General features: G+C 39.2%; 1 protein-coding gene across 4 annotated transcripts in view; it reads left to right on the forward strand.

The window, feature by feature from the left end:
* Positions 1–19,147, forward strand: part of LOC131162037 (chaperone protein dnaJ 1, mitochondrial) — a 93,735-nt gene that overhangs the window by 60,443 nt on the left and 14,145 nt on the right. For 3 of the 4 annotated variants that reach the window (XR_009138672.1, XM_058118138.1, XM_058118140.1), the window contains exon 17: positions 8,488–8,577. Coding sequence is in view for 3 of the 4 variants with exons in the window: in XM_058118138.1 (XP_057974121.1) it covers positions 8,488–8,577 (90 nt within the window). In the remaining variant the exon portion in view is untranslated. Of the gene's footprint in view, positions 1–8,487; positions 8,582–19,147 lie in introns of those variants that run through there. The other variant, XM_058118139.1, reaches the window with a different exon arrangement.

The raw sequence follows: 19,147 nt of genomic DNA on the forward strand, positions 1-19,147 counted from the left end.
CCGCGCTGCCCATTAATTCAGTTTAAATTGGCGGTCCGTGACAGTTGGTATTAGAGCATGGTGTGCGTGAGCCCAGTGGGCGTGAACACTATGAGTTGGAAAATGAGAATTTAAAATCTTGTAAAACAGAACGATGTGGAAGCATGAAAGACAAGGGACGACTCAAGAGAAAGGCGTGTCAATTGAGTTGAGGCTGCCAAAGAGAAAATTGATTTTGTAAACTGAATTGTGGAACTTGAATAAGTCACTCCATGTATAAGAATCCTTGGTATGGATTAGTTGAAAGCCTCGAGAAAAGGGTGAAATACATAGAGGGCATGATGCCATCTCCCATCTCTCATGAAGGAGAAAGACAAATAGAGCTTGCGGTATTCAAAAGGAGGATTGAACAGTCGGAAACTCATCGAGGGCACGATGACATACATAATCCCATGGGGTAGTGCCAATAGAGCTTGAGGCCTCCCTACTCAAGAGAAAGGCGTGTCAATTGAGTTGAGGCTGCCAAAGAGAAAATTGATTTTGTAAACTGAATTGTGGAACTTGAATAAGTCACTCCATGTATAAGAATCCTTGGTATGGATTAGTTGAAAGCCTCGAGAAAAGGGTGAAATACATAGAGGGCATGATGCCATCTCTCATCTCTCATGAAGGAGAAAGACAAATAGAGCTTGCGGTATTCGAAAGGAGGATTGAACAGTCGGAAACTCATCGAGGGCACGATGACATACATAATCCCATGGGGTAGTGCCAATAGAGTTTGAGGCCTCCCTACGGGAAGCAGACCAATAGAGCTTGAGGTCTGCCTGAGAATATTGAGCAATTGGAAGCCTTGAGTAGGCCGAAATACATCGTGGGGGTGATGCCATCCATCAGCCCAAAGGATAGTGCCAATAGAGATTGAGGCCTCCCTACGAGAAGCAGACCAATATAGCTTGAGGTCTGCTGAAGTGTATTGAGTTGTCGCCTTGAATAGGCTGAATTACATTGCCGGCGTGATGCCTTCCATGATCCCAAAGGGTAGTGCCAATAAAGCTTGAGGTCTCCCTATGGGAAACAAACCAATAGAGCTTGAGGTATGTCAGAAAGAATATTGAGCTGTCGGAAGCTTTGAATAGGTTGAAAGGCATCGATGTTGGATGCAATCTAGAATCCAACAGGTTTGTGCCAATAGAGCGTGAGGCCGCCCTACGGGTGTTGATTGGGATCATGGGTTATCTTTGTGTGTGTCGAGAATGGAAAAGAATCCATGACAATATGATGAGTAAGTGAGCAGAGGACTTCCATTAGGACTTCAGAGAGATGGTAATGGTTTCCACCAAGCACCTAGGAAAGCAGGCAAAGTGTCATGCCAAGAGCTAAAGGGGTTGGTTGGGTGAACGCTACACGCTTTATAAGTCAACATGGCAAAGAAAGAGTAATGGTTCACACCAAGCGCCTAGGAAAGTAGATAGGGTGTCACAACAAATGCTAAAGGGTTGGCTAGGTAAATGATGCATGCTTCAGGTTGTATGGATTAGGAAGGATAATGGTTCCCGCCATATACCTGGGAAAGTAGGCAGGGTGACATGCCAAACGCGCGAAAAGGGTAGGCAGGGTGAACGTTGCATGCTCTGACCACGTTAAGATAGATAATTGCAAGCCTCTGATGACTTAAACGATGGTATGATGCGAGATTCAGTAGATTTCAATACCCGAAAGACAACCAACTGGAATGGATGAGTTGTGTATCTTTTTAGTTCTTTACCTATTAGTTGTTGTAGTTACTTCACATTGTTGATGAGTCGTATCCTTTTTTAGATCCTCAACTGCCAATTGTAATAGCTATCTCAAACAATAAAGGAGTCGTATTTTTTTTAGTTCTTTACTAGCTAGTTTTCGTAGTTACCTCGCACAGTGGATGAGTCGGATACCTTTTTTAGTTCTTTACCAGTTAGTTGTAGTAGTTTACTTCGCATAGTGGGTTGAGTTGTATCCCTTTTCAGTTATTTACAAGTCAGTGGTTGTATTTCTCTCATACCGTGGATGAGTCATATAGAGTAGATACTAAATATGTAGAGTATAACTTGGTAGACATGTAGTCAATAACGAAGGTCACCAACAACAAGAGGGTGAAGTCAACTTACAAATACATTGACGAGGTTGTCGATAGAGTGAGTGGGGGAGAATCTTAGGGGTTGACAGTGTGACCTCGGTTAAATGGGGAGGAGAAATGTTTTCTCTTGCCCTCGCCAAGGATTTTTATACTGGATGTTGAATTATTCGGATGATGGCTTTTTTGGTTGTCTTGTTGATTGAATATAACAACTAGTTCTACATGTCATTGAGTATGAATGTCGCTTGTCTTCATGAATTCATTATTGTTGGAACTGATATTTCATGCCTATGATGGCTTTCGAAAAACCTCTCGAGTGTTCATGACGATAATTGAACGTGTAGTTGTTGGTTGACTCGTTGAGGGAGAGCTTCGACGAGTGCCGTGCGGCCCGTTAATTGAGTTTAAATTGGTGGTCTGTGACACAAAGGTTCAACCCTAGATTGAGGATTTGAAAATCCCTAATTGACAATCAAGGTTGTAATGCAAAGATCAACCTTTGATGGATGATTTGAAAATCCCCAATATTAGGGTTTTAATGCAAGGATAGGGTCAACTCATGATTGAAGATTTTGAAAATATCTAGAGTCAATTAGAGTTTAATGCTATGGATTTAGTTAACTCTCTAATTGAAGATCTTGAAATCTTTTATGTTTCAATTACTCTGATTGGATTGAGTATTCTTAAATAAGGCAATCATCATTTATGAAGAAGGATTTGACAATTTTAAAAAGGAAAATTTTCTATTTTGACATAAGGGCAAGTTTTTGAAAAATTGCTATACTCTTCATTAGCCATTAAAGGAAAAATTTTGAAGGGGGTTTTTAAAAATGAACATTATTTTTTGAGAAAAAAGGGATTCCAAGTTTGCCCCTAGCATCAATCCTGTGGTACAAGCGTTGACCCCTATTCGCCTATACAGGCTTAATGCAGAGCACTTGTCCCTTGCCTAGGGTTGTAAAGGAAGAGATCATATATAGAAATCCCCCCTGTCATTGCATCATTAGCCAGGTTGAGAGGCTTTGAGCAAAGCTTGGAGACACAACGAAAGGCACGCTAGAAACCCTAAAAGAAAAGGGAGCATTCAACTACTATGCAATAATAATGTGGCAATTTAATAATGAACAATGCATACAAGAGTAAGGAGTTGCTAGCTAGTGCAAGAGAATATTCATACAAGCATGAATAGCTTGAATAACCTGCATGCTATCAATGAATCTGCTTTCATTTTGAGGTTAACCTTCAGTAAAATATCGCATACATCATGGAGCTTTGAACATATCCATACTAGCCAACCATACTCCAAAAGAAAGGGTGCCAAATTCCTCCTATTTCAATCCATTTGAAGAGAGATCCTCATGCACACATTTGAGCAATGAAATGAAAAAACATAAGGCAATCTAGAAAACACTCTACGTGTCAAGAAAGAGACCTTATGGGGTTGCCAAATTAAAATCAGCTCCTTTCATACATCCATTCAAGTCCAAGGAGACAATTTTTATTTCGCCCAAAACATGCTTCCATGAACATCTAATAGAATCAACAATGATATTATAGTGATGTACAAGGGAGCATGTATGTTATGAGGGTTAAGCATATGTAAATGTCAACGGAGCAGCAAACAACAAAGCAAAAGATTTCTTTCCTTTGGTTGTGTATGCTTTGTTCATTTACCTTCTCATGAGCGACATAAATTATCCACTCAATCATTTCGATGTGCATTCTTGGGATACAATGTGTGTCAAAAGGGATTTGTTTGCTATGATCCTACATTACATTGTACATGTATTTCTAGGAATGTTATTTTCTTTGAAAATCAACATTTCTTTCTTGTGTCCTCTGTACCCTCCTCTCCTACTACAATTCTCCCCTCCTTTGAGGAGCAGTTCTTGGATCCTCATTCAATCAGTTCTCGTTTTAAACTAGCTATTGTGTATATGCAGTGCGCCCGCCCATAGTCTCTTCCGGTCGCTCATTTGATATCTGATCCTACCATGCTCTAGATTCAGTCAGTTGTAGCGCCCCCAGAGCCTTTGGTACGTTGCTCTTCTTGAGTGTCTGTACCCTTGGATAGGTATGGGTTTCCCTCTTCATGTTCTGGTAACTCTGTTTCAGCTCTTACTGCTACATTGTCCAATTTAGATATTCCCACTCCCTACTCACACCTTGCCGTGCATGATTGTTGGCGACAAGCTATGCAAGAAGAAATCGCCGCTCTAGAGGCCAATCACACTTGGGACATTGAGTCTTGTGCTCCCACCATTGTTCCTCTGGCTTGTAAATGGGTTTACTCAGTCAAGGTCCGATCTGATGGAAGTCTAGATTGTTACAAAGTTCGCCTTGTTGCACTTGGGAATAATCAGGAATATGGTGTCAGTTATGAAGAGACCTTTGCTCCTGTGGCTAAGATGACTACTGTTCGTACGATTCTGGCTATTGCTACTTCTAGTGAGTGGCAACCACATCAGATGACTATCAAGAATGCTTTTCTTCATGGGGATCTTAAAGAGTGTATTTATATGAAGCCACCCCCGGGCTTGTATCCCTCTCCGACTTCACCTGTGTGTAAGCTTCGTTGTTCTCTTTATGGTCTCAAACAAGCTCCGAGGGCTTGGTTTGATAAATTCCACAGTACTTTATTTCAATTTTCATTCAAGCAGAGCAAGTATGACACTTCATTGTTTCTTCGGAAATTAGACATGGGTATTGTTGTTCTTTTGGTTTATGTTGATGATATTGTGATTATTGGTTCCGATTCTGCTTTACTTGCTCAGCTCAAGACTCATCTCTGAGTCCTTTCATATGAAAGATCTTGGGTCTCTTACATATTTTCTTGGTCTTGAGGTGAATCGTAGTCCCTCGGGTATTTCACTCAATGAACATAAGTATGCTAGTGACTTGGTTGCCCCAGCTGGCCTTCAGAAGGGTACTTCTGTTGATACTACCATGGAATTAAATGTCAAGCTTCGCAAAGAGGAGGGTGATTTACTTGCTGATCCCACTTTTTACCGGAAGTTGGTGGGTAGTCTTGTCTATCTCATCATTACCAGACCAGACATTTCTTTTGTTGTACAGCAAGTCAGCTAGTTTCTTCAGACTCCTTGTCATCTTCATTTGGCTGCTGTCCGTTGGATCATGCGCTATGTTTAGGGCACTTATGCTTGTGGTTTATTCTTCCCTGCAGGCAATTCTTCTCGCCTTCCTGCTTACAGCAATGCTGATATGGCTGGTTGTGCCGATACATGTTGCTCCATCACTGGTTTGTGTGTGTTCCTAGGTGATGCATTGATCTCTTGGAAGAGTAAGAAGCAAGACAGAGTTTCTAAGTCATTGATGGAATCTGAATACTGGGCGATGTCTCTTGCTTGTTCTGAAATTATTTGGCTTTGAGGTTTGCCTTAGATTTTTTTGAGACTGATCCTACACCTCTACATGCTGATAATACGAGTGCTATCCAGATCACGGCCAATCCTGTCTATCATGAGCGCACGAAGCATATTGATGTCGATTGTCACTCTACTTGTGAAGCATTTGAAGCTCGTGTTATCACTCTTCCACAAATTTCCATTGAAATACAAATTGCGGATATCTTCACCAAGGCTCTCACTCGTCATCGACATTGCTTCCTAAGTAGCAAATTGATGCTTGTTGATCAACCCGCGTCAATTTGAGGGGGGCTGTCAACGGAACAGCAAACAGCAAAGCAAAAGATTTCTTTTTTTGCTTCAGCCCACTTTTATTTCCTTATATTTCAATTCATTATTTTGTACAGTTAGCATATATTTAGTTTACACGTATAGGGCTTGACAGATTATAGTTTACTGGTATAGGGCTAGAATCATGCTAGATCTTATTTACTTTCCATGTATAGCATTCTTGTAAAGTCCATATATAATATACAGAACTCAAGGCCAATTAGTTCGGCCATTCAAAAAATATTTGACAGTAAATACCTGGGAGCATGCAAGAAATAAATCTGAAAAAGTTCAGCCCAACTACATGCCTCAAGCCCCAGCCATCAAGGCTGCTGCACGTTGCTATCCTCACAGCAGGAAAATAAAACTAACACAGCAGGGAAACACAAACCCAATCATATACCCTACACACAAGCAACCCTAGTAAAATCCCTAAAGAACATACAAGCAGCCCCTGCTGCTGTCTACCAAAACACCCAGCCATAATCCATAAAAAAAACACACACACACACAAGAAACCGTAGTAAAACCCTAAAAACAAGACTTGAGCAGCCTCCGTGCTGCTGTCTAAACTACCCCAGAACAGCCCCTAAAAAACCACTCCGGCAGCCTCCTTGCTGCTGTCTAAACATGATCCCATCACAGCCCTAAAAGTATGCAAGCTGCCCCCTTTGCTGCTGCCTACACACAGCCCCAGCACTGCCCTGAAAGTATGCAAGCAGCCTCCTTTATCTCTGCGGCATATACGACCCCTACACAGCCACAATAATACACACAAGCAGTCACAAAATAAAACACTCCAGAAGCCCTTTTGTTGCTTGTAAAACCGAACCCAACAGCAGGTACAGCTGCTGTTTCTTCTCTCAAAATCACTCACACAGCAGTCATGAAACCCTAGCAGCCGCCCTATTGCGACTCTCACTATTCTAACATAATTCCATTACACAAAAAGAAATCAAACCAATTAAAAAACAAGGACATGCCATTGCATAAATGAAAGAGAAGCAAAAATAGAAAGAAATGACCTACCTTTAAGATATACACAAATGAAGGTCCTTCTTGCTCCTTATTCTTGCTCTCCTCCTTTTTTTCTTGCCCTTCTAATGGCCGTAGCCTCCTTCTTGCCTTCTTACTCTTTCTTCTGCTTCTTCTTTATTTATTTTAATTTTTAAAATATTTTTTTTAATTTCTTTCTTTCTTTTTGTGGCTGCCAACTCTAACTCCTCTCTCTTTTTCTTTTTTATTTTTATTATATATATATGGTCATAGGCCTAAGCTCCTCTCCTTTTTTTGTTCTTATGGCTGTGCCCTCCCCTCTAATTCTCTCCTCTTTTTGTTTTTTTTTTTATTTTTTTATTTTCTCTCCTCTTATCTAAAACCCTAATCTCTCTCTAGCTTATTCTCTTCCAAGCTCTCTCTCTAGCTCACTCTCTCTCTTCACACCCCAAGTGAGCTCCCCCAACAAGGGTGTCCTTTTGGGAGGGGGGGGGGGGGGAGGGCGAGATTAATTACAACCTTGCCCCTAAGGCCTAAATAACATGCTCTTAGGCCTTCGGGGGCCAATTGAGCCCCCTAATGCGGCAAAGAGCCTCTTTGAAAGCCTCAAAGAGGCCTAGAGAAGCCCAAATTGGCCCAACTAGGCCCAATAAAGCTGCAAAGGGCCCTGCAAATGACCTAAAGGGGCCTTGAGAGGCCCCAAAAGCCTTGAGGGATCTCCTAAAACTTTCAAATACATGTAGACCACGAGGCCCTCGAGGAGCCTCCGAATTGCAATTAAAGCCTCTTAGACCTTTCCTAAGCCCACTGACCTAAGTAAGAAAATCCCTGGGTCAAAATGGGCATCGACAATAATATTAATTTTGTTGCTGCTAATAATCAGTTTGAAATGAACTAGTAAAATACAAATAACAAAATGAAGCAGGAAAATGTTTCCAAAGGGGATGACATTTTACCAATTTTGGCATTTCACCAATTCTCATATCTCCTAAGGTAGAGGGGACTGTTGAGGTGAAGGAAATGCAACATCTTCTTGGTTGCATGGGATTGAGATTAACAGATTGCAGAGATCAGGAAATGAGATTAGATTGTGGCAAGAGCAGAGGTCAGGTTTTGAGTAGATTGTGCAAAATTCTGTATATTTTTAAGTGAATTTGCTCATTGGAATTTTTTTCTGTTTCTTGGTTGGTACTCTACTCATGTATATGGCATTTTTCCTTTTCATTGCTTGGCACTCAGTTCATTTTATGTGTTTTCCACCCTTTCGATGTCGTTTATGTTGATCTACCATTACTGATCAGAAAAAGAAAGGTCATTGACAAATGAATAATTTAAAATGCTCCATAAATTTTGATGGACAAGACATGAAGAGGGGTTTTTTGAACTGGTTGCCATAAAAAAATTGAAACTTAAAGGGTTTCAAATTTTTATGACCCCATTAGGCTTGTGCCTCACCTCATGGGGTTAAAATACCTTGCTGTATCCTTTGCCTTCAAAACATTGCTTGTTCGTATGAATTAGAGTGCCTTCATTTATGGTCACTGTGTCTTTCTTGCAATTGGTTTTAGAATTTGACCTTCTAATGAATTTGCTCATGTATGTTTTATTTTATGCTTTTCAGTAAATTTTAGAGGCTTTTTTTTTAGCAAGTGAACTTTTTAAAAAATGGATTATTTCATGCATGTTTTATTTTGTTTTTTTTAGCACAATAAGTGAGCGACAACGCGCCATGTTAGAAGAATTTGCAAAGGAGGAAATTGCACATGGGGCTAGCACATCTGCTGAAGGAAATTGGTAAGGATTTTATCCCATTGTATTTAGTACACACTCCATTGTGGTCTGTTGCTCATGAGCATGTGCAACTGATATGATTATTTGGAAGGGGTGTTTAATTGTTGATTGCTACCAGAAATTATTTGATTGTTCGCTTGTAGCAGATAGGATATTTATAATGCTGTTTATTGTGGGAATTGGAGATTTGATCGCTTCTTTTCCTTTTCTTCTCCCCCACTCCCTTCCCCTCCCCTCCCCTCCCCTACCCAAATTTGTTTTATATTGTTCTTTCATAAATCGAAATAACTTTCCATATATTGTCCTGGCAAGCTGCGCCCTGGAGGGGTGGTAGGGATACCACCCTAACCTGCATATGCTCAACAGTCTGAGATTTCTACTATTGCCCCTAAAAAGGCAGCCTGGTGCACGAGACTGCCAACAAAGTGGAGTTGTTAGGGTTGGACGCATATAACCTTTCCTCGCATGCCTTAATTTTTGCATGTGCAATATGCATTTTGGTGGGCGAATGATTTGCCATTGGCTGCCTAGATTAAGATCTTACCCTTGACGTTTTTCTTATGTGTGCCAGAAGCATGTGACACTGTTCTAATAACATTTTTGGAGGGGGGGGGGTGTTTAATTTGGTTTGGCCACTCGCAACCTACACCATAAAATGCATTAGTGATAAAAGTTGATCTGATAATAAAATAAAGAGGGGTAACACTGTAAAAACTTCAATTGAGGTAGTTGATTAGGATTTAATAGACCAACTTTTTTATCTTCCCTAGATCTAGAAGAATGGCAAAACATTCATGTAGTTGACCATACATGGTGGGACTTGGGGCTTTGTTGACCTTGTTTCAAACTACAGGTGGATTATAGAACAGTGGTGTTATATCATATGTAATTCAGTCTCAAATCTCTATATACATGCTATCCATCATGAAGAAGATTATGAAGCTAACTCTATTTAAAAGTATTGGGCACTGAAAATAGAAGACATTCGTTAGTAGGTAGATTTAGGTAGTGCTGGTGAATATTGTTGGAGGAATTTATCCTTCATTTAAAAATATTTTGGGTTAGATTTTTGCTTTGGGTTTCACTGACATCATATAGAGAAAACAGCTTAATAATTTTTCTTATCATTGCCTTTATTTTTCCCTTGTAGACTTAAATTGCCTGGCTCTTGAATTGGAACTAAAATTAAATTAAATGGTGGTGATCAACATAGCTTCTTGTGGAAATTCTGTTTGTTTTTCTCTGTGGAATATCAATTGGAAGACTTAGTCAGGTCATGGTTTAATCCATAAGAATGCCAGCAAATATTCTATTCTGCATACAAAATTTGTAAAAATGAAAGTGGCTGCTATCCTTATGATAGGCTCAAATGACATGTTGAGAAGTTTTGTTTATTATTTTTTGGATAGTATGAAGTGATGCCTCTAGTTAGCTTTTGATACCTCTAGTTAGGTTCTGTTTTTGCCCATTTTGATTTGGCAACAAAAACAAGAAAACATTGAGAATAGGTGAAAGTCAATAACCAACATGTGGAGAATCAAGCTCCTCTTTTTGTGGGATCCCAACTGTCCAATACAATTGAGCATTGATGAGATTGCTGATGTTAGAAAAAAAAAGTGAGGAGATTATTGACAGAATAGGAGATTTTTAGGAATTGGAGAACTGATTGATAATTAGGTCTCCCACTCTATTATGTCTCATATGCATAAAAGCTAATAATGCCCTTAATACACGGTAGCACCATGATTCTCCCCCTTAAGTTGGAGCATGCATGTTGTATGCTTCTGGCTTCTTACAAATGAACTTAACTTTGGCATCCCAAAGACTTGGTAAAACAAATGAGTCAATTGATACTTGAGCTTCATATGAGTCGTTTTGATAATCTTTTGAATAATTTTTTCTCAAACAATGAGGCAATCAACTTCAGTGTGTTTAATTCTCCCATCAAATACTGGACTTGAAACAATATGAACATCAATTTGATAATCACACATCAACTCCATAAGCTGGGAATTGTGATACCCAAGTTCTTCTAGCATGTTCTTTAACCAAATCAATTCATAGGTAGCATGAGCCTTTGGCTCTATACTTGGATTTTGTTCTTCACCTTGCAACTATAGGTTGCTTCTTACTGTTTCATGGGACAAAGTTTTGACCAACAAACACATGCTTCCCCATAATGAATCTTCTGTTAGAAGGAGACCCAGCCTGATGTGCATGCATATAATTGAATAAGAGTATGACTATAATCTCGATATAGAAGACCTCAACTTATAGCACCTTTAACATATATCTGGATGTTGATAAAATCCCAATGACAATGTCGGGGGGAGTCTTGGAATTCAATAGCAACACTAGGTGCAAGAAATATTTTACTCACTAATTGTAAGATAATTGAACTTGCTAACTAGTCTTTGATATCATCCATGATCAACCACAAATTCACCTGCATTCAACATAATTTATTGTTAGGATCAATGGGGGCATCAATAGGTTTAGATCCAACAAGGCTGTCTCATTGAACAAATCAAAGGATATATTTTTTCTATCACAAGGTCATACCTAATAAATTAAATAGGGCCAAATGCCTACAACCATAGAAACATAAAATAGGCCCACACGCCTATACTTAATGAAATAAAGAGTCTACACTAAACCACTAGGCTATGTCGTCCCCTCTGTAGCTTGTATCACATGGATTAAAGCCGGTTCTTCTTCTTTCAAGCCCATCTCGAATGTTGGGGTCTTGCTTGATAAATTTGCAAACTCTGCCCGAGTGGATTGCACCAATCCTTGCATTGCTTCCTTGATCTTCTTAGCTCTTGAACTTGTGATTGTCCCATCTGAAACTTGCGAGGGATCTTTAAAACTTGGTCCACCATGGTGCCCATCATTCCCCCTCTCAAAAGGATTCGACCTTGAATCATCACCTATACCAAAGGGAGAAAGATCAGAAGCATTGAAAGTAGCTAAGACATTATACTCACCTGGTAGATCCACTTTGTAAGCATTATCATTAATTTTCTCAAGGATTTGGAAAGGTCCATATCCTCAAGGATGCAATTTAGTCCTTCTATGGGTTGGGAATCTTTCTTTGCACATGTTAACCCAACCCAATCTCCCGGTTCAAAGATGGCAGGCCTTCGCCCTTTATTGGCTTGGGAAGCAAACTTTTCATTCTTCTGCGCAATTTGAAGCCGTACCCTCTCATGAATTGACTTCACCAATTCGGCCTTCTTGTGTCCATCCAAACTTCTCCTTTCATCAATAGGTAAAGTCATCAAATCTAAAGGAGTAAATGGATTAAAACTGTAAAAAATTTCAAAGGGAGAATAAGAAGTAGTAGTATGCATAGTCCTATTATATGCAAACTCTATAAATGGCAAACAGTCCTTCCAATTTTTTAAATTCTTTTGAATGACAGCGCGTAAGAGTTGAGTTAGAGTCTTGTTGACTGCTTCAGTTAGTCGATCAGTTTGTGGATGACAAGTAGTGGAAAATAAAAGTTTGGTACCTAATTTTCCCCACAAAACCTTCCAAACGTAGCTAAGGAGTTTAACATCCCTATCAAAAACAATACTCCTAGGTACACCATGGAGTCGCACTATTTCCTTGAAAAACAAATCAGCTATGTTTGTGGCATCATTTGTTTTATGACATGGACTGAAATGTGCCATTTTACTAAATCTGTCCACTAAAAATAGAATTTCTACCCTTTTTTGTCCTAGGCCGCCCCAAAACAAAGTCCATAGATATGTCAACCCATGGCTCACTAGGAAAGGGTAAGAGTGTATACAACCCATGTGGTAAAACCTTAGATTTAACCTTTCTACATGTAATGCACCTACCACATATTCGAGTGATGTCTCTTCTCATCCTAGGCCAAAATAAATGTTCATGTAAAATTTCTAAGGTTTTCCCGACACCAAAGTGTCCCATTAATCCCCCATCATGTGCCTCATGCACTAATAATTCACGCATTGAACAATTTGGCAATTGGCACACAAAATTTGCTTTCTTTAAACAAAAAACCATCATGCTTGTAAAACTTACCAAATGCCGCTTTATCACACGCCATATACACATAAAAAAAATCAGCATCATTGGCATACACGTCTTACATATTAAAACCCAAGCATTTTAGCTCTCATAGAAGTAAGAAGTACATACCTCCATGATAAAGCATCAGCAACAATGTTCTCCTTACTTTGCTTGTAACGGATGACATAAGGAAAGGTCTCGATGTATTCCATCCATCTAGCATGTCACTTATTTAATTTACCTTGATCCTTGAGATGCTTCAATGATTCATAATCAGTGTGGATTGTAAACTCCTTAGGCCAAAGGTAGTGCTGCCCCATCTCTGGAGCGCGAACAAGAGCATAAAGTTCTTGATCATAAGTGGGGTAATTCAGGGCCGCCCCACTTACCTTCTCACTGAAGAAAGCTATGGGCCGCCTATCCTGCATCAAAACGGCCCCAATTCCTATTCTTGAGGCATTAGATTCAATCTCAAAAGTTTTGTTATAGTCAGGTAATGCTAACACAAGTGCAGAACATACCCTTTCTTTAATAGTAGTAAATGCATTCACTTGATCAACCCTCCAATGAAATCCAACATTCTTTTTAATTATTTCAGTGAGTGGTGCAGCAATGGTGCTAAAATCCTTAACAAAACACCTATAAAAGCTAGCTAAATCATGAAAGCTTCTTACCCTAGTGATGCCTTTAGGCGTTGGCCACTCCTTGATGGCTTTGAATTTCATTTCATCCATCTCAATACCTTTTGTACTAACAACATAACCAAGGAAAACAACTTTTTCCATACAAAAGGTACATTTCTTAAAATTAGCGTACAACTTTTCACATCTCATTACATCGAACACACATCTCAAATGCTTAATATGTTTATCTAAGTCTAGGATATCATCAAAGTACACGACTACAAATTTGCCTATGAACGCACGTAATACATGGCTCATTAATCTCATAAAAGTACTAGGCACATTTGTAAGTCCGAATGGCATAAACTACTATTCATAAAGTCCATATTAAGTCTTAAAAGCAGTTTTCCATTCATCTCCCTCTTTCATTTTAATTTGATGGTATCCTCTTTTTAGGTCTATTTTACCAAAAATACGTGAGCCATGCAATTCATCAAGCATATCATCTAATCTAGGAATGGGATGACGATACTTTATCGTAATATTATTGACCACTTTGCAATCAATGCACATCCTCCAAGTCCCATCCTTCTTTGGCACTAGTCGCATTGGTATTGCACATGGGTTCATGCTCTCTCTCTCTCTCTCTCTCTCTCTCACGTACCCTTCCTCATTAAATCTTCAACTTGCCTTTGAAGCTCCTTTGTCTCTTCTGGATTACTCCTATTGTAGAAATCCCGAGTGTCTTGGAGTGATTTGGGGTATGTTTATGTAGAAGATTGTCTATTATTAAGAGAGATTATTTTAGGAGAATGTTTCCATCTTTAGCATACCCAATTGTATTATAAGTGTAATGTATCGGCTTGTACAAAATATTATTCAAGAAATATAGAAAACCTATTCTGATTTCATGGTGTCAGAGCTAGGGTTTCTATAATCCTAGTTAACGATGGCAGAAGGAGCCATCAACAGCAGAGGGTCGAGCACCTTTGAAGCTCTCGACGCGAGACTGAAGCCATCTCCACCTTGAATTCGAATAGGCTAGACAGCTTGTCCTTCCCACTCTCAGTGGAGAGATTGAACGGAAAGAATTTTTATGACTGGGCTCAGTCAATCAAACTTGTGATTGACGGCAAAGAAAAGTTAGGCTACCTTACTAGCGAGAAGAAGCCCGCCTAAACTGACGCTACAGCTCTACAGAAGTGGAAGTCTGAGAACTCTATGGTGACTTCGTGGCTGGTGAACTCCATGAAACCTTCAAAAGGCAAGACCTATCTGTTCCTACTGACGGCGAAGGACGTCTGGGTTGCTGTCTGAGAGATATACTTAGACGTTGAAAGCTACCCTCAAATATTTGGGATCAAAACTTGGCTATGGCAGATGCGGCAAGGAGGAAGAGAAGTCACATGCTACTGTATGGGGATGACGAATCTCTGGCAAGAACTCAACTTGAGCATCGAGGAAGAATGGGAATGCATTGGAGACAGTGCCCAATACAAGAAAAGACTCGAGAATGAATGAGTCTTCAAATTTCTAGTCTGACTCAACCGAGACTTGGACAAGGTGCGAGGGAGGATTCTCGTCTGACGTCCTCTTCCTTCAACTCGGGAAATTTTCTCGGAGGTGAGGCGAGAGGAGAATCGTTGCAAGGTGATGTTGAAGGAGCCGATTTTGATAGGAAATAATTGGCCCGAAATGTCTGCCCTCATTTCAAAAGGAACTCCTATTGGGACAAGCCAAAAAAAGCAGAAAGGAAGACCCTAGCATGAGCACTGCTACAAGCCGGACCACACAAAAGATAATTGTTGGGAAATACATGGGAAACCCGTAGATTGGAAGTTAAGGCAAAATCCAAAAAATCGTTGCTACCAAGCTGCTGTTGATAACCCAGCCGAGAAACCACAAAATGAGAAAAATAATAATTCCACTTCAAGTGGCACATTCAGTCCAGAACAGTTGGAGCAATTCTATAAAATGTTCTCTACCATTCAAGCATCAGGTCAGTCTTCCACAAGTATTCTTTTTGGTTCTTTAGCTCACCGAGGTAGTTTTTTGGTACCCTTAAATATCATCCCTCATTACAAATCACCATGGATAATTGATTCTGTTGCCTCTGATCATATGATTGATTCCTATTATTTGTTCTCATCCTATTCACCTTGTGCTAGAAATTTGAAAGTTAAAATTGCAGATGGATCACTCTCATCTGTTGTAGGAAAAGGGAGTATTCGAATCTCTGACTATAACTCTAGAATCCGTCCTACACATCCATAGGCTGTTTTGCAATTTGTTATCCATTAGCCAGTTGGAAAAAGATTCCAATTGCTCTGCTAAATTTGTTTCCTCACACTGTGTTTTTCAGGACCTATCATTAAGGAAGACGATTAGCAGTGCTAAGGAATGTGAGAGACTCTACTACTTCGAGGAAGCGAATATGAGTGAACTATGTCAAACTACTATTTGTGATTTTGCATCTGTTTCTAGGGATAGTGAAATTTTGTTATGGCATTTTAGGATGGGTCATCCAAATTTTCAATACCTAAGACGTTTATTTCCTTTCATTTTTTCAAAATAAGACGTCTTCTCATTTTCAATGTGAGATTTGTGAACTTGCAAAACACCATCGTAATTCCTGTCCAAAATCCACATACAAACCATCCAAATCTTTTACTATGATTCACAGTGATTATGGGGGGGCTCACGCTCTCTTAATCGCACTCACACGAAATGGTTTGTTACTTTTATTGATGATCACACTCGTATTTATTGGGTTTACCCGTTGAAAGATAAAACTGAAGTCCGTTATATTTTTATCAATTTCCACTCCATGATTTAAACACAATTCCAAACTCACATTCAAATCTTACTTATTGATAATGGTACAGGATATTTCAATAATATTTTGGGAAATTATCTTCAAGAAAATGGAATTATTCATCAAAGTTCCTGTGTGGATACCCTTTAACAAAATGGGTTTGTCGGGCATCGATGTTCACTACAAATATGAAAAAATATTTTTGGGGAAAAAAATATTATAGATTATAGATCTGGAAATTATAGATCCGAAAATTTAAGCAAACATTCGTGTAATCAATTAAAGAATTCGCAGATCTGAATTCTTGAATCAAGGACATGACTAATCAGTTGTGAAAATCACATATCTAAATTCAAACACAGGAAATTAGCAAGAATGAAGAAGGAATCACACATCAAAATAGAAAACCCTAGAACATGTCTAAGACGAAAAAAAAACCAAATGCGAGAATTAAAAATGATAAATTAGACTTGATTTGGAGCCTGTGCTCTAGTATTAGAGCATAGGTGATGGGTACCATTTTGGACCGAGTCTTAAAGATCCCTTGCAAGTTCCAGATGAGCCAATCACAAGGTCAAGAGCCAAGAAGATCAAGAAAGCAGTGCAAGGATTGGTGCAATCCACTTGGGCTGAGTTTGCAAATTTATTAGGCAAGACCTCAAAATTCAAGATGGGCTTGAAGGAAGAAGAACCGACTCCAAATTAGATCTGATTTATCCTTTTTAATTTTTTTTTTTTTTTTGGTCTTAGACGTGTTCTAGGGCTAATTTCGTTTGTTTGAATTCAGATATGTGATTTTTACAATTGATTAGTGGTGTCCTTAATTTTAAGAATTTAGATATGCGAATTCTTTAATTGATTATACAAATCTTTGTTTTAATTTCTGGATATGAAATTTCCAGATCTGTAATCTTTGGTTTGATTCCTTCTATTTCCGTTTCTTCTTGTTGAAATTAGATCAATCTTTTTCGAAAATTGCAATCTTTTTAGAAAATTGAAATATTTTTTGAAAATTTTCGGAATTCGAATAAAAGAAAAGGCAGTGTATTCAAAGGTTGTTGCATAGTTAAAAAAAATAATAATAATAAAAAAAGAGAAATTTTGGAAATGACTGTTTGATATACTTTGCAATCTGAAAATTGAAGTGATTTGGTATTGATTGATCTTTATCTTCAAATTGAATATATCATGTTTAGTATCTTGTTTCCTAATTGCTCCTTTTCCTCGTACAAATTAAATTTTCTATCCGATAGACTAGGATCTTCTTGTTACGTTATTTAAATTTGAATTTGAATTTGAAACCATACGAATTCCTTGAGACCCGTTCATTTTATTCCTTTCTTGTTTCTTGAATCTATTGTTGGTTGGAATAATACAAGGTTGTATCTTGACTTAGTTCAACTAGTTCTTAAACAACTTGAAAGGGAAAGCAGGTGAGGTAAAAGGCAAGAGAGGGTGAGAATAGTATTGGAAGACCAAAAGAGTGAAACGGGAGTGGTGTGATAATATTTGAGCGTAAACACGTGAGGGAGTGTGTGAGGTTTTACCTCTAACATTCTTGTTTTGAAGCGCATTAAAAATGTCTCATAAGAGTGACTCAACACCCGAGGAGGCGGATAACTTATTCTTTGTGTTGCAGGCCATGTAACAGCAGTTTGAATGGTTGAATTTGGTGTTGGGGGAGGTGAGGGATAGGATAAATCAGCAAGAGGTAGTGATTAGAAATCTGCAGGGTGGGCGAGATAGGAGGAGACGTGAGCCTAGCCTTGAAAATGAGTATGAGAATGAAGAAGAGGATGAGGAGGACATAGCATCTGAAGTTGGAATGGGCAGACCTAGAGGAGGTAGGCGTGGAAGAGAACCTAGGAGAAATCCAAGAGGCCGAGATGGGGTAGATAGGGAACTTGGGAGCATCAAAATTAAAATACCATCTTTCCAAGGTAGGACTGACCCTGAAGTCTATTTAGAGTGGGAGAAGTAAATAGAGTCGATTTTTGCTTGTCACAATTATTCAGAGGAGAAGAAGGTGAAGCTGGCAGTAATTGAGTTCGCTGATTATGCAATTATTTGGTGGGATTAATTAGTGACCAATAGGTGGAGGAATAATGAGAGACATGTAGAAATATGGGGTGAGTTGAAAGCTCTCACGAGGCGGAGATTTCTACCTAGCCACTACTATAGAGACCTCTACCAAAAATTACAAAACCTTACACAAGGGTCTAGGAGTGTAGAGGATTACCATAAGGAGATGGAGGCGGCTATGATTCAGGCTAATGTAGAGGAGGATTGGGAGGCCACAATGGCCAGATTTTTAAGTGGTTTGAATAGGGACATAGCCAATGTAGTTGAGTTGCAACATTACGTGGAGGTAAAAGACGTGGTGCACATGGCTATGAAGGTGGAGAGGCAGTTAAATAGAAAGGGGCAGCAAGGTATACTTCAGTTTCTAGAATTCCTTGGAAACCAAAGTGGGATAGAAACGATCAAGCGATAGTAGAGGGGAAGCCCGAACCACCTAAGGGAAAAGATGAGGGAACTAGCAAGAACAAACCCAAGGTAGATTTCCTGCCTTCAAGGAATCGAGAAATTAAATTTTAAATGTTTGGGTTCAGGACACATCTCGTCTCAATGTCCAAACAAGCGAGTGATGGTTTATGCGTGACAATGGTGAGGTGATAACTGAGAGTGAGGATGATAGTGATGAGATGCTTGAGTTGGTCAATGCTAGTGATGATGATGGAGTGGAATATCCCATAGAAGGTGAATCTCTTGTTGCCAGGCGTGTTCTCAATACACAAATTAAGGTAGATGAAATGGAGCAGCAGAGAGAGAACATATTTCATACTAGATGTTATGTAAACCACAAGGTGTGTAGTATGATTATGGAAGGGGGAAGTTGCACCAATGTAGCTAGTATTGCCTTAGTTGAGAAGTTGAGGTTTACCTTTACTGAAGCATCCTAGACCTTATAAGTTGCAGTCGTTGAATGAATGTGGGGAGGTCAAGGTCAAATAGCAAGTTTTGTTAGCTTTTACCATTGGGAGGTATAGTAATGAGGTGCTTTGTGATGTAGTTCCTATGCATGTTGGCTATA

Source organism: Malania oleifera, chromosome 8 (genome assembly GCF_029873635.1).
Source record: "Malania oleifera isolate guangnan ecotype guangnan chromosome 8, ASM2987363v1, whole genome shotgun sequence".
In the NCBI taxonomy this organism is placed as follows: domain Eukaryota; kingdom Viridiplantae; phylum Streptophyta; class Magnoliopsida; order Santalales; family Ximeniaceae; genus Malania; species Malania oleifera.